Here is a 27,475-nt window from a genome sequence, read left to right as displayed (position 1 = left end):
AATTCTCTCTGAAGCATGTAGAAAACAACTCGGTTCTACGATGCGTGTTGAGAGAATTTCCACAGAGAAACCCCATACCCTAATTTGCCACAAAACCAAAATGTTTGTTTGGCAGGAACTTTGCGTAACCTCATGATTAGTCCCAGTAGCAGAGATGGTGAAGCTGAAGCACAGAATTATATTCTGTCGATTCAAATGGTGGATTTTGAGCAGAGCCATGAACTCAGCTTAAAAAACTTATTTGAACTTCTTTTCCAGAGTGGGATACTTTGCTGTATCACATGGTGTGGTCTCTGAGGGACCAATTCTGACAGAATTTCAAACACTAGTAACTGTTCATTTAATTTTAGCAGAACAATCTTTCAAAGTAGGCTGAAAAGAATGGAGTGTTAATTGGCAAAGCACTGCACACTTCTTTATGCCTTTTCCAGTTTCTTTTGGTTACATAAGTAGAAGGATAAAATAAAAAATGGGTTATTTATCCTATTTCTCTTAATCATCTGTGATCATTGCATAGCTTTAAGGTTGTAAAAGGTATAAGCAACAGTAGATATAAGCACTGGAGTTTTGGGGCAGAAGGTTCAATGTAGGCCTTAGTGCAAGCAGGTAAAATAATGAATATTCAAACCAGCCCAGAGAACACAGAGCGAAAAGTTCTTGAGAGGGAAGAAAGAATAAAAAAAAAAAGAATAGTTTATGTTAGGATAGGGGGTGTTATCTTATTGCAATCTGAACAAATTTTCATGTATTAGACCAGTGTTGGAAGGAGGAAAGAGCAGAGTTTTCTTGTCCACATGGTGTAATTTTTCATAATTAATAATAGTTCTGTTAGTTTTACTTCTCTTTCTGTAGCTTGGTAGACTTTCTGCCTACCTGATAAGAAGGTCAGATACGTATCTGGTTGTTTTTTCTTGTTGAAAATTTTTTTTTTAAGTACTTGTCTTGGGATTTGTGTTTAATTTTTCTGTAGAGGAAAAAGAAAGAAATGCTGAAGCCAGCAAAACCATCATAATAATTATTTCTCTAAAAAAGGAATACAGTTTGTATTCTGCAGTCCCCCAGAGGAACAAGTATAAGAAAAAGATCTTAAAGAAATTGTATTATGATTTTTCAACAGATATTGATGTCATATTTTCTTTAACCTGTTCAATTCAATTTAGACATCACGATCTTCAAAGAAGGTTCATAATTTTGGCAAGAGATCAAACTCAATAAAGAGAAATCCTAATGCACCAGTTGTCAGACGTGGCTGGCTCTACAAACAGGTACTCTTCCCATCTTCACTCCCCCCCCCCTTTTTTTTTTTTGGTAAGGTGTCTAATGCACAAAAGAATCATTTACATGAAATACAATGATGGCAATACCAGAGTGAAGATATAAACCGTGAGGAACTGACACATGGTATTTTAATTAACTAGCTACTTACTGGATAAAATTCTGATATAAATTAGTAAGAGCATCAGACAAGTACAGAACTTTACTATACTATATATATACATGTTTGGCTCTATAATACACAGAGGGCTTGAAAAATCTGGGCACATGTTGATAGTAAATAGCATTTCAAGCATGCTGAGATGATGGGACAAGTATGTGTGGCCTAGCACTTTTTTTTCTTAAATTTTGAAGTTTCTTTTGTTAGGCTGTATCTCTTAACTTTTTAAAGAAGCTAAGTATTTTCAGTAGCACATTGGAAATCAGTGATTTTTTTCACATATGAAAAGAGAGAGGAATGTCTGTATTCTTAACTCAAAGATAATAATCTTAAAACCAGAGATCATTTTAGGTTTTCCTGTTGAATGTATTCTAATCTGAAGTATGTGCTCTTTAGTGTGTAGTGACAGTGTACCTGTCCTGCTGTAGATTTGCTATTCTGCAATACCAGACCATTTGCACTTTCTTACTCTGCAGTAAATCAAAGTAGAGTAGTTTGATCAAAAAATCAAACAACAAAACTGACTAGGCCATGTTAGGAATATATTTTTTTAAATCCACCAAGAACCCTGTAAGAATTTGTTGTTTAAACTCAGGTGAGGCACGTGTATATGTAATTGTGAACCTACATTGTCATTTACTGTCCCTACTATGGTAGACTGGTATGGCCCAGATGGCTTTCTGGATACTGTTGATGAGTCAGTTTTTAAAAATTACTATCAAATAAAAAGGTCTAGAAGTATCTGTTTAGAAGAACGTTTTTCCATGTTAAGTTATTCTTGTGGTCTCTCTTCTCGTTCAGTGTTGAGTGAAAAGTTGTCATAAAGTGAGAGATTTTTTTCCTTTCCTTCGGGGCTATTAAACTTTTTAGCTTGGAAAAAAGTCACTCTATTCCTAAAGTAATGTTTTCTGGATTTTTTGATTAAATGAGACGACTGAAATATGAAGTCTGAATGTGCACAGCTGGTTGTGCACAAGAGTATATGTATTATCTTTGCTGCGTACTTCTTGAGTAAGTTGGATTCATGATGATTTGGCTTTTCATTCTGAGGTCCTTTGTAATGAGTTTCACATGTGTGAAAAGATACGGTTAGGTACCTGAACTAACTTACTAAAGTTCTAAAGATTACGTTTTACGTCTCGTTTCACATCAAACCATGGGTATTCAGCATACAAAGTAGTACGAAGATGTTACTTTCCTAAAAATTGTACTCTGTGTTCATATTACCAAGTACATTTTAGTGTATTATTTTACTAATGAAAAAACAGTAGCTATATTTTAAGATCACAGAATTCCTATGATTGGAATGGACCTCTTGATCATCTAGCACAACCTCCACTGCTTAAGCAGGCTCAGCTAGAGCAGGTTGTCCATGACTGTGTCCAGCCGGATTTTGAATATCCTCACACATGGAGACTGCACCACTTCCTCTCTGGGCAACCTGTGCCAATCTTTGATCACTCTCACAGTTAAAAACTTTACCTCTGCTCAGGTGGCATTTTGTGTTTCTTAATTTGTGCCCATTGCTTCTTGTCCTGTCACCGGGAAGAGTTTGGCTCCATGTTCTTTACGCTCTTCCATCAGGTATTTATACATGTTGATAAGATGCCTCCTGAGCTGCCCTTTCTCCAGACTGAACAGTCTCAGCTCTCTGTCTGTCTTAATATGAAAGATGCTCCAATCCCTAAATCAGCTTTTGGCCCTTTTCTGGATTCACTCCAGTATGTTCACGTTTCTCTTGTACCAGTGAGCCCAGCACTGAACCCAGCACTCCAGGTAGACCTCAGTAGTGCTGAGCAGAGAGGAAGGATGTCCTTCCTCCATCTGTTGGCAACACTGCTAATACAGTCCAATATGTTGTCAGCTGTCTTTGCCATGAGGCTGCATTGATGGCTCATGATCAGCTTGTTGTTCACCAGGACCCCTCATGTCCTTCTCCACAGAGCTCCTTTTCAGCTGGTCAGCCCCGGTGTGTTCTGGTACATGGGATTATTCCTCTCCAGATGGAGGACTGAGCATTTCCTTTGTGGAACTTCATGAAATTCTTCTCTGCCCAGTTTCCCAGCCAGTCAATGTCCCTCTGAATGACAGCACAACCATCTGGTGTTATCAGCCACTCCTCATAGTTTGTATTATCTGCAAACTTACTGAGGGTGTACTCTGTACCAGTGTGCAGGTTATTAATGGAGATATTAAATAGTCTTGGCCACAATAACAACCCTTGGGGCAGACCACTAGCAACTGGGCACCACTGGTGCCACAGATCACCACTCTCTGGGCCTGGTAGTTCAACCAGTTTTCATTTCACCTCACTGTCAAAATGCATACAGTTGGACAGGGTTTATGTGTAAAACTATTTAAATACTGTGATGTCAGATTAGTTTTTGTAAGAAAAACTGTGTGTTTCCATGTTGTAGTAGTAAATGAAAGCCAATTTAGCCAAGAGTTTTAACAACAGATTATGTCTTCAGAAATTCACAGTGAAAGTTTATGCAGGTTTCTTTTTGATAGCAAAATAATTTTCTGAACATGTGAATGTAATCACAGAGAACAGCGAGTTTTGTTTGACTTGGGGTGTGCTGTCTCATTGCATGTAATGCCATTCTTCTGTCATCTTTCTACTAATTTTTAAGTCCAGGGTCAACTTTTTTTTGGGGGGGGATACTGTTACCATATTGTGACATAATTGCAATCAAGAGGAAACCATGATTAGTAAATCCATTGATACAGAAAGGATATGCTTTAAAGTAGGAAAGAATTTAAAATGAGAACCACACAATCACTTTGTATGTGCCTCTGCTAGATCTGAAGAAGATGAAAAGATCGTTCCTACAGGGTCTCATTGCTGCTAGAATTTTACACAGGGCCATGCTGAAGCCTGTTGGTGTTTCTGAGTGATGGGATAAATGTGATGCTGTTTAACAGCCTCTGCGGAAAACCTGTCTGTGGGTTTGAGGTGATCCTTTATACTGGAGAAGTTTGGGTATTTTCCAATGGTAGGGTTGATTTTTATGGCCAGTGTCCTTTGGGCCAGCTGTCTGGCATCTTGATCTGCTACTGAGTCAGTGAGGTGAGGAAGGCCGTCTCCCCTCCTTGTGTCTGCCTTTCTAGCTGCGAAATAGGAGCTGACTGTGATGGACACTGTGCTTCCAGACTTCATTAGTGTTTGTTAAACCCCTTTGAGGTCCTCAGAAGGAAGCTTTTTAGTTATTCTTCTTATGCAAATGTTTGTGGCAAAGGATTTTTTAACTTTTTCTGAGTAATATTTCCTAGCTAATGCTTGCTTTACCCTTTCTTCTCCCTCCTTCAGCTCATTCCTCCACTCCAAAAAGAACGGAGCTTGAAATAAGAGGCTAAAAATGATGCTGACTTTTCCTCATGCACGCACACACATACAAAAAAAAAAACATCCCCAAAAAAACCAAAACGAAACCCACCCCACCGTTTTTCTTTATAGAATCCCTCATCTTGGTTGTCACAAAACCTGTTTACTGCAAGTATATTGATAATTCACACATACCTTTCTTCTTGGAACAGATTAACATATTTATTATATCTGATTCTGTTTGGATGTGTGTGCTGCAATGCTTTGGCTTGTTTACACTGCAGTGGTGGTGGCAGTTTTTCATTCTGAGTTGTGCAGTGAAAATTGGTTATAAACACAAAAGAAAATTAAATGGCTTTAGGAATAGACTGTTTGGGAGAGAAGTTTTCTCTAGATCTATGAATGGTAGCAGACAGTGAAGTTCAGCAGAGAATTTCTTCAAATAACAAAGGAGGGTATACCCCAAGTACTACCTTGCTTATTTACTTTAAAAAAAAAAAAGTATACATTTTTTCCAAGTAACTGTAGATTGTAGTTTCCAGCATGCTAAAATAATGGGCTCTCATTTCATTTATTCTTAAATCATTTTAACTTCAGGCTTCGTGGGTTATGATCTTGGGTTGCAGTGTCAAGTCTGTGATGAGAAGTCAAAGATACTTAAAATATCTTGCCCAAGAAAAGGAACTATAGGACACCACCACAGTTAATGTAGTACCCGGTTTGCTTTATGAACTATTACTGTTAGCAGTCCAGAAGTTCTTACTTGATCGCTTTGATTAATACAGGATAGTACTGGGATGAAGTTATGGAAGAAACGGTGGTTTGTGCTCTCAGATCTCTGTCTCTTCTATTACAGAGGTAAGTTACATTCAGGAGAGCTTCATTTGCTAATTTTACTGGAAGCAGGTAAATTTTGGCACATTACCCAAATGTAAGAAAAATGAAGCTGCTACTTAACTTAATGGATAAAATAGTTGCGTATCTGTCAATATCTAGGCCTGCTAGGTTTTTTTTTCCTCCTTCTTTTTCGTTCTTTCTTAATTGCCATTTTCACATAATTGCTTCCTCCTGCCTGTTGGGTATGCTCAAAGGGCAAACCCATTCACAGTCACCTCTTCTATTAAATTCTGGATTGTAGTTTTCTCACTGCTTCTGTTGTTATGCACTAAATATGCCAGGTTAAATCTGATTTTTCATGCAAATAAAATAACTGAAATGGGGATAGGAAAGGGATAGTGCAGGGGAGCTGAAACTCTGCCGTTGGAATGATAGAGAGGATATATATGCCTTTTGGGAATCTAATCAGTGTTCATGAATACTTACATAGTGAAACGTTGTCCAGTTCCATATGAGTAGAAGTCTCTACTGTTTTTGGAACAAAGAAATCTGTTAGTACCCCTTTGTAGATATATCAGACTTATATTGCATGGGAAAAATTAGCTGCTTATAATTTTAATCTGGGTATATGTGTGTTAGAAACCTGATTCCTTCACCATTACAGATTATTAACTGTAGGGCTCCTGAGGGGATAAACGAATGGGATTTGTGCATATGGAAATGAATTCAATCCTGAAGTAAGGTGTACAACCGTAACAGCTTAAAGGATACTAAGAGCAAAGAAGATGGTAAAGCATGGCAAAATAGAGGGAAATGAACAGTTAGGGCCATCTGCAGCCTTGTGAAGAGTAAGAAGGGGTTTCAGTTTGGGATGAGACTTTAGAATTGGTAGAAGTGGTGTTGATGCTGGTGATGCTGAAAGCAGTGACTGATGAATTTAAAATGCTATGCTTTTAAAGTCCAGTGTGATTCTATTCTAATCAAGACAAATCAGGTCATGAAACACAGAAGTGTTTTCTTTAGCTGTTTTAGTTAACAAATTCTGAATGATTGAAATATAATCATTAGGCTTTGTTTCTTTACCCCAGAAAGTACATATAGCTGGATAAACCACTGCTGACTCAAAAATAGGCTGTCATTTCAGTCATGGAGGTATTGATTGTAATACAGTTATACTGCGTTTAATGAAGTGGTCATTATATACTCTGTGCTTGCTTTTAAGGTTTTCTTATTTTAAACAAGTCTTTGGGCACTCTCTTCCAAAAGTTCTAAAGAAAGTGCTGCTTTGTAGCTGCCTTAAGAACAGATTAAACTGACTGAAAGCGTTGCACATGAAGTGTCTCAAAATAAAACAAAAAAGAAATAAGCAAAACCAACAGTAAATAAATCCAAACAGCTCTATAATCTTACTTTTTCATTTCTACATGTTAGTGTGCCAAATAAGCTGAAATAGAAGCAGAATAGTCTAAATTGTTTACGTAATAAACTTAGCTTTTAGCTGTTGTTCGCTTACTAGAAAGCAGTTAAAGCTGATTAACTGTAGTTAAATATGAGTAGTGATAGTGTTAAAGGTATTAGAACTAGCTACTGAAATATAAAAAAAAATTCGCTCTAAACCCTGTGCTTTTGTTAATTCTGTCTCAGTGAAAAAATTGAAAAGGAGGAGCCATGCACTTACTCCCAGATCACAAACAGCAATCTGATTACGTGACTGGGGTGGTTGGAGATTTTTCTGGTTTTTTTCTTGGTTTTGTTAGTAAATCTTACTGAACTTTTACATTTGTTTTGCAATGGTAGCTGCTAGTGCTTACAGTGAATTTACAGATGGAAAGTGATTTCATTGCATGTTTTCAGAGCTTAGAGAATATGCTTTTTCTGTTTCATACTGCCCGCTTTCATATTGGAAGGTTATTGTTGCGACAAATAAAAGATCTTAGAGTTGGACAGAAAAGCTGCTATTTTTCTCTTGTATTATTCATACACAACATACAAGTAAAGATGAGTATGGGGCAGTGTAATGTGTAGATAAAAGCTAGTCTGACAGGAAACAGATTTTTAAAATCTGGAATTGAATTGTAGCAGTGTGTCTTTAACAAAGACCAAAGTCCTCCAGACATACAGCTGTTCAGTGGAATAAAAACGCTTAATGCTTTTATGTGGCACTAGTGAGTGTGATTTAGTCGTAAGTCAAACTATAATCTAGCAGAAGAAGGGAGTTTTTCCCCAAAACAGCAGTCCAAATAAAACAAGCCCCAGCATTTGCCATGGGTTTGGGACAGGGGGAAAAAGGCAGATTTTGTGTGTGCGTGTGGCTAGCAAGCAGTAAACATCTGAGAGGGGGAGGTGGCGTGCTTTTAGGCCTACTTAGGAGTGCAGCCGAGTACCTGAAAGTAAATCCACTTCCTTAATTTCTTTTCTACCTTTTAATCAGAATAATTTTATGCTCAATTCTTCAGTTAAACAACTGTCCAAGAGAGCATGATTTTTACATCTAACACGTCATGTAATGCTAAAGTGGCTGGGCAGAGCTTTTTCATATGAATAATTTTGATTTAAGTGTGGCTTTTTAGAATGTAGTGAGTAAATAAGAACTGGGAAAAGATTTTTAAATCCATGTATAAGAGGTAGTTCTTTTGTGCTGTTTATGTGTATTTTAATTGTAGCTACATTAATTTTCCATCCTTGAAACTTTGGAATAGCTATGCTTTCATCTTAGTTTCGTAGATACATAGTCACTTGTTGTGGGCAGTATCTTCAGCTAGGAGAAATGTTGTGGGGGAACAGTCTCCCAAGATGCTGGTTGTGAACAGAAGTTCTGTATCTGAAACACAGTTAAGATTGACTTTGTGAATTGCATCCAGTTACTCCTTTATTAAAGTACGATTGGATTTAAGAGCTGTTTGTGGCTTTGAGTTAAAATGATTTATTATTATAATGTATTGTTCTAAAATTTTATGTAGAAAAAGGTTCTGGAAAAAGGTTGTATGTTTTGGGGAGAGTTTGTTTGGTTTTTACAAATTATCTCTTTGTTTGGTTTTTACAGATTATCTGAACATGCATTCTTACAAATAGAATGTAATTGAGTGTAAACTCTCCATGGGAATTATGAAAACACTTAGCTTAATATGCCTGATATCAGAAGAAGAAAGTGCAAATTTTCTCAAAGGCTGACAGTCATAAGCAGTGTTTTAAAGTATTTCTGCTCTCATAGGTATTTGCAGTTTTTACTGAGCAGGCATTAGATAGCACGTATTGTTCTTGTCACTGAATTAGAGGCTTGACTTCCATCTGCTTTTCAGTTTTGAGGTCATATGCAGGTAAGCACTGATCCCCAGAAAAACTCTCAGTGAAGCTGTTCCTGTTGTTTTCAGTAAGGCAGATTCCGTAAGGTAGCTCACGTGCTTGAACTTTTACAGAACTAGCACACTCTGGAGGGTTTTTTATGCTTGTCCATCTTGGGGAAAAAATCGAAGGTGACCTCTTTCACAAGGCCTAAGTGTTACAGTGCTTAGCAGATTTTTGGGGTGCACTGCTGTGTGATACGCGTTGCGTGGCATGTGTTGGCAGAGAGGGGCTGCAGCACTGCTCTGGGGGACTGCACACCTCTGAGACTGTGTACAGACACCTGCGTAACAAATCAGTCTGGCTTTCTGATTCTCTAATGCAGTTTCTTCTGAGGTAAACTTCTCATTACTGGTCTTGTGTTGTTAAGTACGCTTTGACCGAAGGGTCTGTTTGAAAGTATTAATGTGTCAAAACACTTTGTTTCCCTAATCAAAGTCTATACATTCACAGATGAGAAAGAAGAAGGAATACTAGGTAGCATACTTCTACCTAGTTTTCAGATATCTGTGCTTTCTCCCGAGGACCATATTAACCGCAAATATGCCTTTAAGGTAAGGGAATCAACTTTTCAGTTTAATTTTATGTCAGAAAGCACAATAGCCTAGTGATCAGAACTCATTTTACTGAGTTGTTATGCAAAACAGGACTGACAAACAGCTTCTGAGACTGATTTTTGCATAATACAGTAGCAGAGGATTCAAGTATTTTGCCTGATGTAAATATAGACACAATTACTGAATGAGAAATTGGATGAATCTCACTTATTATTAGTCTTTTGTTTTTAGTTTGTGGATCTTAAATACTGTGTGGTGTTTTAGAATTGTAGACTGCATCTGCAGCTGGACTTATCCTGCTGATGAAAGTTGTGTAGCTATTTAGATACAAAGGATCTTTACATATAAATAAAAATAAGATTTTATTATCACTTAAATCACAATGTCACATGAATCACTGTTAGGAGTCTTTTACAGCGAATCTTTTTAATCATGGTATAAATCATTCTGCTAAATATTTTCTCTTGACCTTTTTTGTTTGTTTGTTTGTTTTATGAGCTCCTTTTGGCTCCTCTGTTGGCATCCTAAGCAACACATCCTTTATTTACTGTGGTAAGTACAAATTGAAGCTTACTGTATCATTCAGACTGCAAAGATCTACGCCAAAATCTTTTTATAATAATCATACTCATTTACATTAATGGAGAGTCAAGATAGTTTCTAATAGATTGAAGAAGTTTTAAGGGCTTTTTATTGAGTGTGTTGATGAAGAAGCAGCTATGATTGAAAATTGTAGGCAGTAATTTTGAAACTATGAATGCAGTGACAGAGAAACATTGTATTCATTCCGATATTTTTTCTGATACTATTATTTGCAGAAATCTTATTATAGCAAACATTAGAGCAAGTATACAGTAACATTATTTGCCTCTTTTCTTTTACAGACACTTATTTTTATTGCAATGACCATGTCATTTCCAATCAGGCAGCTCATCCAAACATGAGGACCTATTATTTCTGCACAGATACAGGGAAGGAAATGGAGTTGTGGATGAAAGCCATGACAGACGCAGCACTTGTGCAGACAGAGCCTGTGAAAAGGTAATGTGGATTTTCAGAACAGTGGCACAGTATATTTCGTTCTCATATTTAGTTTGATTTACTTAAATGAATGAGTACACCTTAAAATAGAATGTAAATGGACTGAAGTAATTTCTCCTTGTATTGAAGATCCCTTACAAATTTAACAATATTGGATAAAATTTTGAAGTAGTATAAATAGTGTAAGTTCTGTTCTGAGTATGGATGCCTTGAGAGTAAGTAGCTAGATGACAAAAACCTGGTAAGTTCCTTTAGCCAGTGGCATCAGAAGCAGGACAATGGCAAGTACTATGTACAGGCACGTTTGACTTCCCCTGCCCCCCTGACTGAACAGCAGTAGCAGCTCACCTGGTGGTAGTCTTTGGCTTAAACTTGTCCTAAGTCTCAAGTTCACAACCATAGTTTCTAATAAAATTAGACAGTTGCACCTCTGGGCAACCTGTGGGGAGCCGTTGTTGTTCATCATTAAGCTGTTATCAAATTTATACTTGCCTGATATGGAGCCTTGTCCTTTACTTATCCATATGTTGACAATGAAAAGCAAGTTACCACTGGAAGCCCTGTGTTCTCAGGAACTGGATATTGTCTGCTGCTGTCTGTCCAGTAAGAATCGTTTTCTCTCTGAATGTTGTCCTTTGGGTTGGCTCCAAGTCATCTGTGATGGGAACCTCATCAATAGAAAACTTAAAACCTCCTCATTATTGATTGCACAGAAGTTATTGCTGATGGCTGCTGTCACTTGATCTACTTCTGCACTCTGTTAGTTCCTACCACACTTGAGCTAAATGAATGGCAGCAGTGCTGAGAAATTTCAAGTTTAAGAAAAAACAAGGCAAAAAATTCCATAGACAGAAATACCAAAGAAGGCACAATTTTTGAAGAAGAGTGAGCACATTGAATATGTTGACAAAATACAAGCAGTGTTTCCGAATTTTGCATCACCAACGCAAGTCATTCCTGTTAACTTGTTCCTGAAATTTCTATATCCCGTGTTCCAGTACGGTACTAGCAGAAACATAAAATGGAATCCAGAATGGTTAGATACTGGCAGTCTTACATGTTTTCATATTCTGTGAGCTTCTCGGTCAAGCATAGTGAAACTTTTACTTATGCCAATGTATGGGACATTCAGAAGGATAACTGTAAACTAGGAACATTTTTAAATTTGTACCTGTGCAACTGTTTACTCAGTAACCTTAACAAAAGGTTGAAATCTTAGCTTTTGTCTCTACTGTCCTTTAAATATACAGGTAGTATATGAAGTATTTCATTCTTTGTGTTCGACACCATGGTGAAGTAACTTAATAGAAAAATACATTGTTCTCTGTACTATGGAAAAATAACACATGCTGCAAGGTCTCAGCTGTCGTGTTTGTTTTTCTCAAAATTTCTGAAAATCAAATATTTCAGATTGTACAAAGGAGGAGTGGGAGACCGAGTTACCACAGTGAAATTTGATCTGATTGTGTATGATTTCGTATTATAAAGGAAGATGTTAGGTTCTTTGTCTCCTGTAACCCTCCTCATGTTTTGGAACGGTAGATGACAGGGAGAAGTGATGAGCAGAGTGAGACAGAGCACAAGCAAGTAGATACTTAGTAGCATTCTCACCTTTTAATTTCTCTTTTCAGAGCTTTTAAGAGGTTGTTCTTAAAAGAAACACGTTACCTTGACAAAATAAAATATCTCATTTTGCTTAGTGAATAATAAAACTAATCTGAAAAATCAGTTTTAGTTTGCATTGTAAGTGTATTGCAGATGGCTGTGGTAGGTTACAGATGGAAAAATGATTAAACCAAATCAGACCCGCTTTATTTCAACAAAAATCATATATTGATTGTATAAGCACTTTGCAGGGGGAGTAATACTGAAGTGGGCCATTCTGAATCTCTTTGAACTGGTGGAATTACCTTTGGTATTTGCAATACTGTGAAGATTGAACGTTTGAAGAGGACTTCTTTGTAGTAGAAAAAAATCAGTGTAAGAAAAGTGTATCTCCGTCTGACAGAGCCTCCTTAGTAAGTGTTGTCTTCATAGTCTCTCCCATAATAGTCAATGCTCTATAGAAGATACTTAGTAAACTTCATTATACAGACCGCTGTTACATTATTACTTGTAACATTTCTTTTAACATAAGAAACAATCCAAAACGGTAATGTAAGTATCCACTCTTCGGTGCAATTCATTAGTACAGCTGTACGGTCGCATTTGCTGCATCAGAGCATAGTGAGGCACATAGCGAGCTCGTCCTGGCGCAGCTTTGCAGGCTGGTTGTCCTTCCCAGGCTGCAGTGCCAAGCTGCCCTAACTAGGCAGATGTGCAGCCTGTTGCAGTGAAGGGTGTTCCAGCCTCCCAGAAGGCTTGGCCGTGCACTCCTGCCCCCTTCTTTCAGCCCCAGTGCCTGTTCCAGCACCGATGGCTGCCCGTTTCAAGTGTTTGGCAGCATGTAGGCAAATAGCGGGGATTCCGAATGTAGCTGAGCTTGTCTGACACTTTTCATCCAGCTATACGTGCTCCTGAAATCTGCCTTGCATTGCTTTGGGTGCTTATCTTGCTGCTTGGTCAATCAGTGTAGCACACAAAGCTAGTAGAAGAGTGCTCAGCAGCAAAATCGGTGCTTTTCTGCCTGGCTGTTGCAGGCAGAACAGGCTTATCAACACCGAAAACAAGTGTCAGAAAAGCAACCGCAAAAGCGACTTGTGTAACACCATCTTGTTGTTTTAATTCAGACAAGAAACCCTAGAATGAAACAAGAGAGACGTGACCTCTTTGAAAAGTTTGTTACTAGTCTTGAAATAATTACTTGAGAGAAAAGATGTTTCAAGAGCAGTGAAGTCTCTAAGACCTTTATGTCTGTAAGCTATAATAAGGAAAAAATCCCTCAGACATCTGTTTTCTAAAGAATCCATCTTTTGGCTATCAAACCGGTTCTTAAAATGAACCATTGTAGCAGGATATGATCTTATCCAGAAGAAATACTTTTTTCTTCCCTGTCTGTTAGTTATTAAGTATTGTATTACCTCATCTCTAAGTAACCTAAAGTTTGGCATGCACGTAGTTCTAAGCAGAAATAATTTTGGTTCAGTCAAATCCAGCCAGTGCCTTTGTTTCTCAATTCTGTTTTTTCTAGAAGTTCTAACATTGTGCTGAACACAGTCTTCTAACAGACTACATACTTATAATACAATAGCTAGAGTTACTAAGAACTTCCTTAAGTATTCATGCAAGCCCATATTGAACCACTCTTAAATGCCTGTTAATATTAATTGTCCAATAATAAGTCAGAGTTTTTACAGTATAGTTCTTTAAATCTGGAAGTCAAGGTACTTCATTGCTTATGATACTCTGAAAATCCAAACCCAACAGTGTTAAATTGAATGTTTCAGCTTTAAATAGTTTCAGAGCTACAACCTGTGTACTTACTTTTCTGAGGATGCACGTTCCTTGAAGAGAAAAAAGATAAAAGGAATATATAAAACATTAAGTTGTGAAGGTTTTGCCTAGTTTTCCATAAAATACTCTTGCTTTCCGCATATAGTTATCCACATAATGCAGAAATGAGGTACTGAGGTGAGAATATAAAAATGTAACTGTTTCTTTTAGAACTGACCTGCAGTCACAGCAGAAAAACTCCCTTCTGACGTATAACTGCAGGGAAGGACAAGTATTATTTGATCCCATTGACTTAACTATAATTACTCCTTTCTAAACATTTTTGTTTTCATTTTACCTAGTGAGTGAATTCAAGTTTAATAATGTAGTGAGAGATCTATCAAAATAATTAACCACAAATACTGTAGTCAGTGAAGAACTGTTTAAGCTTATGACTCAAAATATCATCTCAGACAACCTCTCTGTATTAGCAAAGCATTTTACTCATTCCATGTTGTGTCACTGCAGACCATAGTTAAGTTGTGTCTTTGAGTACTGATTGCTTGCTTGTGTTTGCAGATGCTAATACCCACCAACATACTCATTTGTCTTTTTTAACCTAAATGCTGATTTCTCTACTCTCCCATTTTTAAGAGCAGTATTTTTCTATCCTTTCACTGTCAGCTGTGTGTGCCAGAGCCGTTGTTTCTTCTGAGTGATGCAGCATGTACTGAGAGAAGAGTGGAGTTTTTTCTTCCTAGTGTAGTTACCCTCAGTGAACAGTGTAAGCTAAGCTGCCAGAAAATCACTTCTTAGCATAATGACATACACAGTGGGGGTTTACCAGCATCACTGTGTTTGGAAAAGATGGCTTTTTCTTTTCAAATGCCTCTGGCTGTGTTAAATCAGTCTTTGTGTCTGTCTGATACCTGATTACATGCCCCTCCACCTTCAGAATTGTTTACTTATATAAACTTATATATTTGTTGTAGAAACCTAGAAATGGCATCCAGTGTATGCTGGTGTGTATGTTCAGTGCTCATCCTCTTTTGTCTTCTCCCTCTCATGTCCTCAAAATACCGTGCAAGTCTTGTTGAATATGTCTTTGAGAGCCAGATATAAATACAGAGCCAAATATAAATATGGATTTGTATTTCTTACGTTTACCTATTAGTTTCTGATAATTCTTTCCCATTTGGATCCTTTGCTGTGGGAGGAGATCTCTTGCTCACACTGAGTTGACTGATTTGATGCACAAAGTTAAAGGAGAGCCCAGAAGTACATTTGAAAGTCAATCATTCGGCCTCCACACCACCGCAGAGAATGTCAGATATAAATGCTTGGCTCTGCTGTGTATAACCATAGTAACAAGTGATACAGCATAGAGATCGCACAGAAAGACAATTCTGTGATTTTGGGATTTGTTGTTTGTTAATGAAGATGTACAGTGGAAAATAGTACAATAGTGTGACTCGAACACTGCTAGGTCTTGACTTTACCACCCGTCTGACAAATGTCCTGAGAGATGCCACACTCTCTCTGCACCACAGATTTTCCGTCTGTAAAATGACAACTGCTTGTCTGCTGTAGAGCACCTTGAGGAAGATTGTTGTAAAGTGCTATATGAGGGTTAGGTGGTGCTATTAAGGCATGTTGCATACATTAATGCCTGTGTTTAGCATTATTTGCAAGCTACTCCTATTTATTTGTGAACTCTCGAGTCCTGGCTGAAAACTGATATTTTAACACCTTTTTTTTACTTGATAATTGTGGGAAATGGAGTTTTTAATTCACTCTCGTGTTTGGGAAATTCCTTTAGTTCGTGGTAGCACAGTTTTGAGGTGCAAGGTAGGAGGTGATCCATTTTTTTATTTTATGTAACCTTGAGAAGGAATATAGGCAGAAATGTTTGGTCTTGGGAACAGTTTAAAGTCTTAGGGGGAAAAAAATAAGCAGAAAACACCTCACTTCTAAATTGCAGTAGGAGATTAGCATAGCATTTCTTTGCTGATACTTGGAAATAATAGAATAAAGATGATGTAGGTGTAGCAGTTCCATCACATGTGTCCTCCCTCACAGAAGTCTACATAAAAACTGGCTCTACATCACAATTTTTTTCTCTACGAGTTATGCTTGGCAGAAATATTACCCTCTTCTTTCTGCTAGCAGAAAACATCAGATGTGTCTAACCTCTGCATTTAATAGTGATATATGGGGAAAAAAACCCACTGTGTTTAAGAATAATGCTGATGCATATAGCCAAAGAGATGTTCGTGTTACGTTACTGGTATGAATGTTTTCATTTGCAATACGTTTGATGTATGTGTATGCCATCCCGTTGGCAGCTCAAGAATAATCACTGAAAGAAAAGGGCTATTTTGAGCTATTTATATTAATAGAGTGAATTCTGGAGGACTTTTGTAACATTATGAAGTATCAAGCATACATTGGGATCATCACAACTATGTCAGGGAGAGGCATGGGGAAAAACAAATCACACCCCTGCTTAATATGCAGAGTGAACAAGCATTTCATTCCAAGTCACTGTACAATATGCAGAGGACATTGATGTCTCGCTGTTTCCGAGAGATACATTTGAAATAGTGTGCTTGTCAAGGCAGGAGTCTGTTGATTTCCTTTCACATCATGGAGAACTCATAGTAAGAGTAGGGTGGTAGTGGGAGGTGCATTTAAAATTAATTGTCCAATATTATTAGCAGTGGGTAGTATTTTATAAGGACCTTACAGTTTTTAATCCTTTATGTATTTGCTGGGGTTCTGTCCCAAATAGTTGTTGGCCTATTGGGAATTCATGGCTTAAATAATCTGTTGGGGAAGTGTAGACTTGTTGGACATTTAAGCTTCTTGTTCAAGACGGGGTAAGCAAAATACTTAGTTATCTATGTAGTTAGTCTGCTTGAAATTAGAGTATTTTTTAGAGGAGCGGTCATCCTTGTGCTCTTGGTCAGTTGTGTACGTGGTGGCCTTTTTACACATGGATTAGGCACTTGAACTGGACACAGTTATAAATATGAAAAATGCATTTGTAAAAAAGATGCGAAACAATGTGAAAGGTTAATTTGACATCATATTGTTCTAGGTTTGGTTTTATGCAGAGATGTAATCTTAAAGAATTATGTCTCTTCCTCTTCTCTCTTCCTGTACCAGAAAATGTTGATCAAAACATTTTAGAGTTTTGGGTGGGTTTTTTTTCCTAGTAAACTGAAGAAAAGGTCACTGTCTGAGCTGGATGTTCAGTTCCCCGTCCCAGTACAGGAAGGATACAGCTTCTTGACATTTTGAAATCTGAAAAAGAAGCTAGCTAATAGAACTGCATACATTGAGTACTTGTGTAAGTACTGTAAAGCAGTAGCTGTTCTAAAAATACCATTATTTTTGTGGTACAGTTCCCCAAGTCAGCAGCTATTTTCCCCCTGAAAATTAGGTAAGCCACAGTTATTTTCCACAAAATGTGTGCCAGCCAAAGTGATAACATACCCAAGAAACCTAATTGATGCCAGTGACCATGAAAAGTTGTTTGCTTTCTTTAAAGGAGCTCATTATATGTTAAATTCAGTTGTATCGTGATTCACAAAGTGGTCAGCAATGTAATCTGCTTCTATTTTTAAAAATGGCTTTAAAAATCATCTGAAGTTTAGGCTCTTGACATCTAGAAGCTTTAGCTCTTGGAGAGCCACTGAATATTTTTACTGTTTGAATGTCCAGCCTTCCAAGATCTGAACATCCACTTTTTCAGACTCTGGCTTTATTTCCGCTTATGCACATTTTTCCTAAGAGGTTAATTAGAAGTTGGCTTAAAAAATTTACCCCATGATGTAAATGCTTTTAAAATAGCAAAGGAACAGAGAAGTGTGGAAGAAGAAACACTCACGCTCTTCAACCAAAAAAAGCCGAAAACCAACCAACCAAACAAAGAAAAAAAACCAAACCAAATGAAACACCACCACCACCCCCAAAACAAAAACAAAACAAAAGCCCTCAAAACAACAACAACAACAAAAAAACCCAACCTGTTCTTGATTATTGTGAAAATATGTCCTGAATTTTTCTCTCGCAGACAAAATATCTGGATGGGGATTCACTGAAATAACCCTGATAAACACGAATATATTCACTTCTTATTTTCTGTTACTGTTTGTTAATGAATGTTTTGTTGATTTTATAGCTTGTCATGTATTGCTTTCCAGGGTAGAGAAGTTAACTACTGAAAATACACCACCTCGAGAGGCAAATAATATTTCAAACCATCGGGTGCTAATTAAGCCAGAGGCACAAAATAACCAGAAGAACAAAGAAGTGAACAAAAATGAGGAGAAGAAAGCTTTGGAAGCTGAAAAATATGGATTCCAGAAAGTTGGGCAAGATAAACCATTAACGAAAATTAACAGTGTAAAACTAAATCCTTTGGGATCGGAATACAGGACTTTACCCATAACCACGATTCAGGCTGGACACTTCAGGCCAGTTCACTTAAATGGGTCTGAGAATAAAGCTGTTGGTGTTGTCCTGGCAGACTCTGGAGATGGAGGTCAGCACAATGCGGTCCAGTCACTTATGGAGTCTGAACGAGTTATGCAGAGAACAAATTCAATGCTACAGTTGGAACAGTGGATTAAAATACAAAGAGGAAAAGGACAAGAAGAGGAAACAAGGGGGTAAGTACTATGTAGTACTTGGGGTTTTTTGGGGTTTTTTTTTTTTTGCTAGGCTTTCTAGCAAATAATCCTTAGACTTGTATCCTGGTGAGATTCTTTAGGTTTTGGTCTATATTACATAAATATATAATTAATTGTTCTCTGTAAGAAGTATCTGGATGATTGCTCAGAACAGATTTATTAAAGTTTCTTTTTTATTAACGTTTGAGTGATTATTAATAAATTAAACAATATTAATAACTTCAGAAATAAAAATGGCCAGAAACCTTTATTGGGTGTTAGAAATTTCTCTATCCTAGCAGAGAGAAGGTGTCATCAATCATAACAATTCTTTTTCCTCTTAATATCTGTTCTTGAAATTGCCCCATCATACGCATTTTTGTTCACAAATTCTTGTAATAATATTTTATTTAAAATTCTTCAAAAATATTCCAGGGAGCCTTTTAAACTTTCAACAAGCTTTACTTGGAGAGAGGGAAGCTTTACCTAAGAGTATGTCATAGAAATCTAACTATCCTGATGCTTAAGGCTTCTTTTCTCATGAAATTACACATCTCCAAGTTCTGAGTTCCAGTGCTTATTCATGAAGCTTTAAAATTATACGTGAATGATTGGCAATACTGAATCTTGTGCCGATAGCAATTTTTCTGTCTGACGTAAGTGTAGGGACTTTCCTTCCAGGCTGGCTTACAGAAAAGCAGCGCTAGCAGTAAAATATAAAAGTTTTTAATATTACATTAGATAGGAAGTATGGAGATGCTGTCACAGGAGGTATTTTGACAATTTGGAAATCAAGGAGTTTGCATATAGATAGATGGCAGAGCAGAGCTTAAGATAGAACAAAGTTCAGAAAATGTTTTTTCTTCACTTTGCAAAATAGGGGGGTTGGGGACTTTTCAGTTTTTGCAAAAACTTGAAAAATTTAGATTAGTTTGACTTACAATTGTCCAAATTTGTGTAACATTTCCTCATTGCCTTTAGTCCTTCATTAAATATAATTAGAAATTGTTAATGTGTTGCTTCATGAAAGACTCAGTGTAAGTAGTTTGATCAAGTTTGAACTTGCAGTACTGACAGCGACTCGCACACTCTGGCATGTACTTTATTATACATGCTTGCGTCATGAGAACTGGGAAGGCTCTTTGCAAATACATTTTTTTTTAATTGGATTGTAAAACTTGCAACCAAACAGTAGCAATTTGAATAGCCGTGCCATTTTTCAGTTGTGAACAAGTATAAGACGCTAAAACAAATTTTGTTGTGGGAATCAAATAGAGGGAAATACTGTTAACAGCATGTTACTAATTGACAATAGTTTATCTTAACTATAGAGAACGCTTGTTGCTTAAAGACGAGTGGCACTGATAGCACAAAGGGTATGCTTTCACATGCAGTTCTACACAGAAGTAGCAAACAGAAGAAGAATTGGCCTTGAGCTATTTTTTTTAATTAGTGTGGAAGTGGCCTTGAGTAATGATCCAAATTTACAATACATAGTGATGTCTTTAGAATGTGGTTTCATTTAAATTTTAAATTTCCTTTTTGTTCAGATTGAAAATTTCTGGCTGGAGACAGAAATTTCAGTAGAGTTTAAGTTGGTGAATGAGAGTCGAAAGACATTCCAGTTTATGCTGATGCCTAAGGTTGGGGTGGCAGGCTAGTAAGGCTGCTTGTAGTAAGACCTCTTCAACTCAGAAGTTGAATTTTTGAGAAAAGTGGTCTTCACCTGATGGGGTTGCTGACTTTTGACAAACATGTTTTACATTGTGTCCGTCTCTCCAATGTGTTAGAGAGATCGTGGAGGGCCAAACTGAATATCTCTGGTGTGTCAGACTGAAAAAAAATTAGGACTTTTAAGAACACTAAAATGTTAACAAATAGGTTCAATTAAATAAGTATATATAAAACAGGAGCTGTTAGCTGTCCTCAGTATGGAATAAAAAGGGTTCACTGTAGAACTACTAATTTTTCAGAGGAACAGGCTGAACCTTTAGTAGTTTGATTGAGTGAAAAATTAATGAGAATTGCAGCAATGTAGTTTTTAATACCTGAAGCTCTTGTCTGCTGTTTCTGTGGATCTAGACATCTACTTTTGCAAGAGCAACACAAATAAAGACAACTGATGCCTTGAGGAAGACAAACATTTTTTTGAACTGAAAATAAATGTTTTTTAAATAAAAGATAAAAACATTCCACTTCAGTATCATTCTATTGAATTAATTTTGCACAAGTCAAGAGTAGATGTTTTCACCAAAAGTGGTTCACTTCAGTGATCTTTCTCAAATGTGAAAAACCAGTAGGGTTGTGTGGTACTGAGGGTTTTGTTGCTGCTAATGCAGGATGGGAGCCTCTGTCTCCCCACCTTGCTCATATACACCTCGTCCTAAATGCACAGCACCAGGCTTCCATCTTCACTCTGCAACCCTTTGCTTGATTCCCACGTGGAGGTTCTGTATTCTGGGCCAGCTGGAGGACTGTTTTGAGGTTTCGATCTGGGAGTATTCATACCATTGCAGAACTGAGCCCCAAAAGGTTTAGCAGCAAAGTCGCTTTCCCAAATAGTCCAACTCAGACACCAGAACCAGTATTGCTACCCAACAATAATCCTAGAGACAACCTCTAAAGGTGTCTACAAACTCATGTGGAAGACTTTTTTTTCCTATGGGAACATTTATAGGGAGCTATTTACGATGACAGTTGCAGAAATATTATGCAGCCCCGCAGTGTGTATGACTGCTTGACCCTCTGCAGCAGTCTCCCTCCCCTCGCCTGCAACTCACTTACGAGCTGCAGCACCGTCTAGAGTTGTTTTTTGCATTTGATTAGAATGACATTTTTACAAGTATCGACAGGACATTTGTCAATCTGTTTTGATTTTATCAAATTATGTACAACAAGGCTTAATGTTGAGGCAGCTGGGCTTTTGACAGTTTTCGTGGTTTACCCATCGAAGATGGGTATGTTATCTTCCAGTTGTTTCAGAATATAAGTAATTGCATGCAGGCTTTAAGTTGCTATCTTTACATAGTAAGAACTTCAGACAGCTTTTCTTCAAGTTGTCTGGAATATTTAAAGGAACCAATGGGAGTACACTGCCCAATTAATTACTAATATGGGAGAGGAGCTTCAGTAAGTGAGGTGTATCTAGCTAGCAGATACCTTCGTGAAAATACCAGGCTTCACCATATCCATTTGTGAACAGCTAAAATAATTTTTTGAAAGTTACAAATTGAAACCAAAAGTGTCTTGGTTGGTTGTTGTTTAAATATGGAGATGGAGAAAAACTTTTATTGGTAATGGTATGTTACATGAAGAAATTTCGAGGTATTTAAGCAGGTTTTGTAGCGAAAGAATATGATTTAGAATCCATTTCCTTTTCTTTTTTTTCTTTTTGTTGAGAATGGAAAGCTGCCCAGTCTACAGAACGGGAATAACACTTCATTAATTCTTGGAAAGTTTCAGAAAATGTAGCAGATTTTGTATGTGAAGCTTTTTATAGCAGTTTTCATCTCCAAAATGTTACGGGTCATAAATACTCAGCTTACTATTTTCAGTGAAAAGTGGGTTTTACCATCATCAGTTTCCTTGGTAGCTGTTCCATAAGGATCTGACATGCATCGTATAGTTTCCTTTGCCATTTGCCATACATCATTTCTTTAATGTTTTTGCGGCACTGAAGTCATTCAAAACCATCTTCAGATTCTGGTGCCTTGTGTTGTCAGGGTATCTTTGCTTTGAATTAGTCCGGGGTGTAGCTGGAAGCTGCTGCCCTCTGATGGCTGCATCGTGTCCCGTTTGAGATCACTTCGGTTGTCTCTGGGAGAGCATCTGTCATAGATGTGATCAGCAGCAAAAGGCTCGAAGAGGTTCTCATCTGAATTTTAGATAAGGTTTGAATGGATCAATGTTTATGACCTAGATTTTGTCCTCTGTGAAAAACAAGAAATGCTTTGTCATACTTAGGCATGCATCGATACTGGGTGTGGAACGTTTTGCATTTCGGCTAATGCTGAAAGTTGCTGAATGACAGTAGCACTCCAGAATTTTAATGTGGCAATAAATTAAAGAATAAGCTTTTAAATTCATATCTGAGTTGGAAAGCAATAAAATATTATTAAACAAAGGAGTATTTTGCTACTTGTTTCACTTGAATAGCTGATATAGAATGGCTTGTCCTTGACAATTGCAAGATATGATTTTATTAGACCATTATTGCTATTTTTCCTTGGTCTGCTGTTAAAAAAATCATAATTCCTTTTACGTCCACAGTAATTGCTCAAGATTCTCTTAGGGAAACAACAGATTTTTTCACTTTTGAAAAAGAAAACATTAAAAATGGACTCATGTGGAAACCATATAGAACTTCAAAGCTTTCAAAACTTTGACCTATCCAGCATGTAGACAAGATAGGAGATTTGATCTAAACTCGGCACTACTAGGCTGTTAAACTGGTAAAAAGATGAAATGTCGATTAGATGATCAAGCAGCTAGTCAGAGGGACGATTCAGTTACAGGTGCTATAGTGCATTCAGTCAGTATAGTTGATTCTTAATTGTCATCTTTATTTTCTTGCAGGTTTTTTAAACGCCACTTGTAGTATTAAGAAAGATAAGAGTTAGATAAACCTAACCAGTACTGAAAAACTTTATATTGCCTCAGTATTAATGCTGCCCACTAATAAAAAGGAAATGTGTGTTTCAGCATAGTCTCGTATCAGACATTGCCAAGAAACATGCCAAGCCATCGACCTCAAGCTTTACCCCGGTACCCGGAAGGCTACAGAACGCTGCCGCGAAACAGCAAAGCCCGGCCGGAGAGCCTCTGCAGCGTGACGCCGTCAGCGTATGATAGAGCCGTGGGACCAGTAACAGCCGAAGAAAAACGGAGGTCGATGCGCGATGACACGATGTGGCAGCTCTATGAATGGCAGCAACGTCAGTTTTACAATAAGCAAACAACTCTTAGTAGACACAGTACTTTAAGTAGCCCAAAAACTATGATTAATATTTCTGATCAGACGATGCATTCGATTCCCACCTCACCTTCTCATGGTTCAGTTGCTGGTTTCCAAGGATATTCCCCGCAGCGGACCTACAGATCAGAAGTGTCTTCACCAGTGCAAAGGGGAGATGTAACTATTGATCGCAGACACAGGACGCATCATACTAAGGTGAAATACTTATTTTAATAGTTAAATATCTTATTTACAAGGATTTGTAGTAGAAAGTGTGCTGTTACTGTGGAACTCATGTTGCGCTGTAGTGTATTTTATTGCAATGAAGATTAAGTTACATCAGTGTTTTCATGGAGAAAAATTTGATTTTAAAAAGCATGTAAAAATCTAAAGATTGTAAACATATATTTTTCTAATACTCTAGGTGAAAACTTGTTTTCTTAATATTACTGTCCACAATACTAGATTTCTCTAAAGGAAAGAAAAGGAGTCAATAGGCAAATTATTCAGAACAGTTTGTTGTATGTGTAGACTTCCCTCTCCCTTCTAGCTTTTTTAGCTGGAACTCTGAGGACTAAAAATCCCAGATTTCTTTCCACGTGCTGTTTTGTATTCTTCAGCCACAAGTTTGACTGCCTTGGGTTCCAACAGAAAACCGAGTGTAGTAATTTCTTTTGATGCCATTGAGTTGTTGGGGAGATCACTAAAGAAGATCAGAGTCTATTTGCACACAACCTGAGCGCCTGACTAGCATAACTTTGCTAGTCTTCATCAGTGAAAGGGAGAGACAAAAAATTGCCTGGGTGCCATATGTGGCATGTATCTGCTATATCCGTCATGCTTGTGTTATGCATATTTTTTTAATAGATTGGACATTACATAAAAATTATTCTCTAAGTTGAATGTAAAACTAGAATTTTTATAAAATGCTCCTTTTTGCTAAATCTTTATCTCGAGTGTCTTTATGTCTCTTGATGCAGGAAAAAACATTTAACTGTATCTTAAAGCAGTTTAAAGCTATTACAGTTGTTTACTAAGTCTGCTGTGTGGAAAATTTTTAGGTCTTTATCAACAAAGGAATAATTTTGTTTTGACATCCTTTGTCTCAGCTGCACTGGAAATTCAGTAATCGGTGCTTCTCAGAAATCCGAGATATACCGCTAGGGTCAGTGCCACAGAACACGTGCTTACTTGTCCTCTCAGCCGTGTTTTGCTTTCTCACATTTTTTTTCGTTGTGGAACACTTTATGGTAGTATTTCATTTCATTTTTAGCATCTTTTATACAAGTCTTATTTACCTTCGGTTTTTCATGCTATTTCGTTTGTGTTTTTTTAGTTACACAATTAACTTTTTCCATTGACTTAGAAGCACAAACCTGTTTTTAAGAGGTGGATAATTTGAAGACTGTTTGAAATCAGTAGGGTAAATTTAAGATTTAAACTCCATCTATACAGAGATCTTAGGTTTTTAAAAAGCTTTCAGTGAGGGCTGAAAAACTAAGATTGTTGTTTACATGGGCTATGATTAGGGCAACAGCTTTGAGGGAAGGACTGTTCATCAAGTGAATGATGAAAGTTTCTAGAAGTTAGAGGCAGGCTGCTCAAGCGTCCTAGATGGTAGATCAGCAGGGAGCATGACTGGCCAAGGCTGTCAGAAATCATAGCAAATTTGCCGTGAGCATGAAGTTCGTTTGACTTTCTGTTAGCATTTAATAGTTGTGGAGTAGATAACTATGGATCATACTGTGCTATTTTGCTTTTGTACAGCATGTCTTTGTGCCTGACAGAAGGTCAATGCCAGCAGGTCTGAGTTTACAGCCTGTTACTCCTCAGAGCCTCCAAGGCAAAACAGTGAGTTGGATTTTTATTTGGTACATCATTTTTTTCCTAAGCGTAATTCTTTAAGTATGAAGAGGCAATGCTGAGGTCTTACTCTGTTCAAAGCTTGTGTTAAATGTAGCCTTCATTTTAACTATTAAGGATTTTTAAAGCAACTAAAGTAGTACTCTGTGGTTACATTGAATTCTGAGAATATTGTGTAGCTGCTGACTCCAGATTTTCTTTGAAAAATACAGCTGATATTTTTATTAATCGTCTTTGATACATTAGAGAAATTCCTGGGAGAGGGTGGAACATCCTAGAACACTTATGTCTCCATTAAGTATTTAGAAAATCCTAGAAGAAAAGTTTACCTTTTTTTTTTGAAAGCTTAAGAATACCAAAACTGGATTTGGAAAAATTATGTCCTTTCTGACATCTCCCATTTTTCTGTGATAGAGTTGAAACTCTCATTGAAGGTATTTCATTAAAGTAATATTGGGGAATACTGTCCACCTTCCTAATTGAAACATGACTCTTAGCCTAAAGCTAAGAAATTGTCCTAAATTCACTACATTTATTTACCAGTTTTTGTCTCCTTTCCGTAATCCTTTGTCCATCTGAAATTACTGTTTGAGACAGTTATGAATTGAGAATACAGATTTTGACTCGTACTGTGTGGGCAACATCTCCCCAGTCAATCCTTCCGCTGCCTTGGCCCCTGTTTCTTGCACTTCCCAGCATGAATCCCTGGCACCTTCAGCAACTTACGGGTTGGCCTTTGGCAGCTGGCGCCTCACCTCTGTGCCTCGTCTTCTGCAGACCTTTCTTTGGGTTCATGGCCCCATCAGCTCTCCTGGGCTCTGCTGCTGAAGCTGGGCTGATGAGCGGGGTAGGGGACAAGGAGGTCCAAGCTTCTGCCTGTAGAAACGCGAAGTCCTGCCCACAGCACAGTCATTGCAAGGGCCAGAGGAGGAAACCTGTAGGTAGCTCTCTAAACAAAATTCTGTGTTGTGGGTGTTGCAAGAGTCCCAAGAGCTCTATCAAAAGCGCAGCACTTACAGCAATGTCAAACATGGTTGCAACATTATGAATGTCTAGAGAGGAGTAGGATGTTTGATGGGTTCCTCTATGCAAAAAAGTTTCCTTGCAAACATTGAATTTGAGTACCATTAAATAGTTTATTCCTAATGCACTAAAATCAGGCTTTTGCAGAACATACCGAGATGAGTTTTGGTGTTGAAAAAGTGATTCACTGTTTCTTTTGTTTGAAGATACAAGTTACTTTCAATTCTCTTATTTCTAAAAATAGTTTTCTTGTTCTTTGACGGTAATTTTTAGACTAGAATTCTTGTCACTGCTTCTTGGAGAGAACTTGAAAGTGTCTTGTGTAGCAGTCTAGATTCTACGCTTACTTTCTGAGATTAAGTATATTAAATCCAGGTATTGAAAGAGTACTAGAAGAGGAAGATTGGCCATTAGACAGTTTGGCTTTGGTGTTGGATTTCCCTCAAAGCAAACGGTTTTGACAGCTGAAGCTATATGGAAATCCCTTGCTCCCTCTTGTGGGCTACTCAAGTACGAGCTCACAACGGTGCCAGTGTCGCACATTCTCGGGGATTTTTCCTCTTTGTTCTAAGAAACTGGTATTCGTTTTTCAGTAATTTAATATCTGGTTCTATGGGGCTTTTCTCCTTACTTCTTTGCCTTGGGGAATTTCTGGGACTGCAGGCTTTTAGGGCTTTTGTGTCTGGGTTTTCTTTAACTCACAGAACTTGTGGGAAAATCAAAATCCTGGATGAATATTTAACCTCTTATAAGATTGACTTCTGGAGAAGCGTAAGAAAAGGAAAAAAACAGGAACATAACAAAAATACTTGTGATGTGAAGTGTTTTGTTTTCTTTGAAGTGTTGCTAATAGAAGTGGTTCCCAGGAATGGTTCAGGTAGACTTTCCCAAACTGACCTAAACTGGTCTGTGTGGAATTACCTGACAAATACCCATTTCAGTACAACTGTATTTCCATTATATATGTAATTGTGGGCTGTAAATACTATTCTTCATCCCTTCCTGAGGCTGTATCGTACATCTTAGTCATAAAAGTAAAGCAATAACTGA

The 27,475-nt window shown here is 37.5% G+C and overlaps 1 protein-coding gene across 6 annotated transcripts in view; it reads left to right on the top strand.

The window, feature by feature from the left end:
* PLEKHA5 (pleckstrin homology domain containing A5) overlaps positions 1-27,475 on the top strand; it is a 181,138-nt gene that overhangs the window by 114,465 nt on the left and 39,198 nt on the right. For all 6 annotated transcript variants that reach the window (XM_075440278.1, XM_075440268.1, XM_075440259.1 and 3 more), the window contains exons 6-12: positions 1,161-1,265; positions 5,546-5,618; positions 9,393-9,493; positions 10,422-10,537; positions 18,118-18,585; positions 23,287-23,755; positions 25,307-25,390. In XM_075440278.1, coding sequence (XP_075296393.1) covers positions 1,161-1,265; positions 5,546-5,618; positions 9,393-9,493; positions 10,422-10,537; positions 18,118-18,585; positions 23,287-23,755; positions 25,307-25,390 — 1,416 coding nt within the window. The remainder of the gene's footprint in view (positions 1-1,160; positions 1,266-5,545; positions 5,619-9,392; positions 9,494-10,421; positions 10,538-18,117; positions 18,586-23,286; positions 23,756-25,306; positions 25,391-27,475) is intronic.

Source organism: Opisthocomus hoazin, chromosome 1, assembly GCF_030867145.1.
Source record: "Opisthocomus hoazin isolate bOpiHoa1 chromosome 1, bOpiHoa1.hap1, whole genome shotgun sequence".
Taxonomy (NCBI): Eukaryota; Metazoa; Chordata; class Aves; order Opisthocomiformes; family Opisthocomidae; genus Opisthocomus; species Opisthocomus hoazin.
This window is presented reverse-complemented; position numbering and strand designations above follow the sequence as displayed.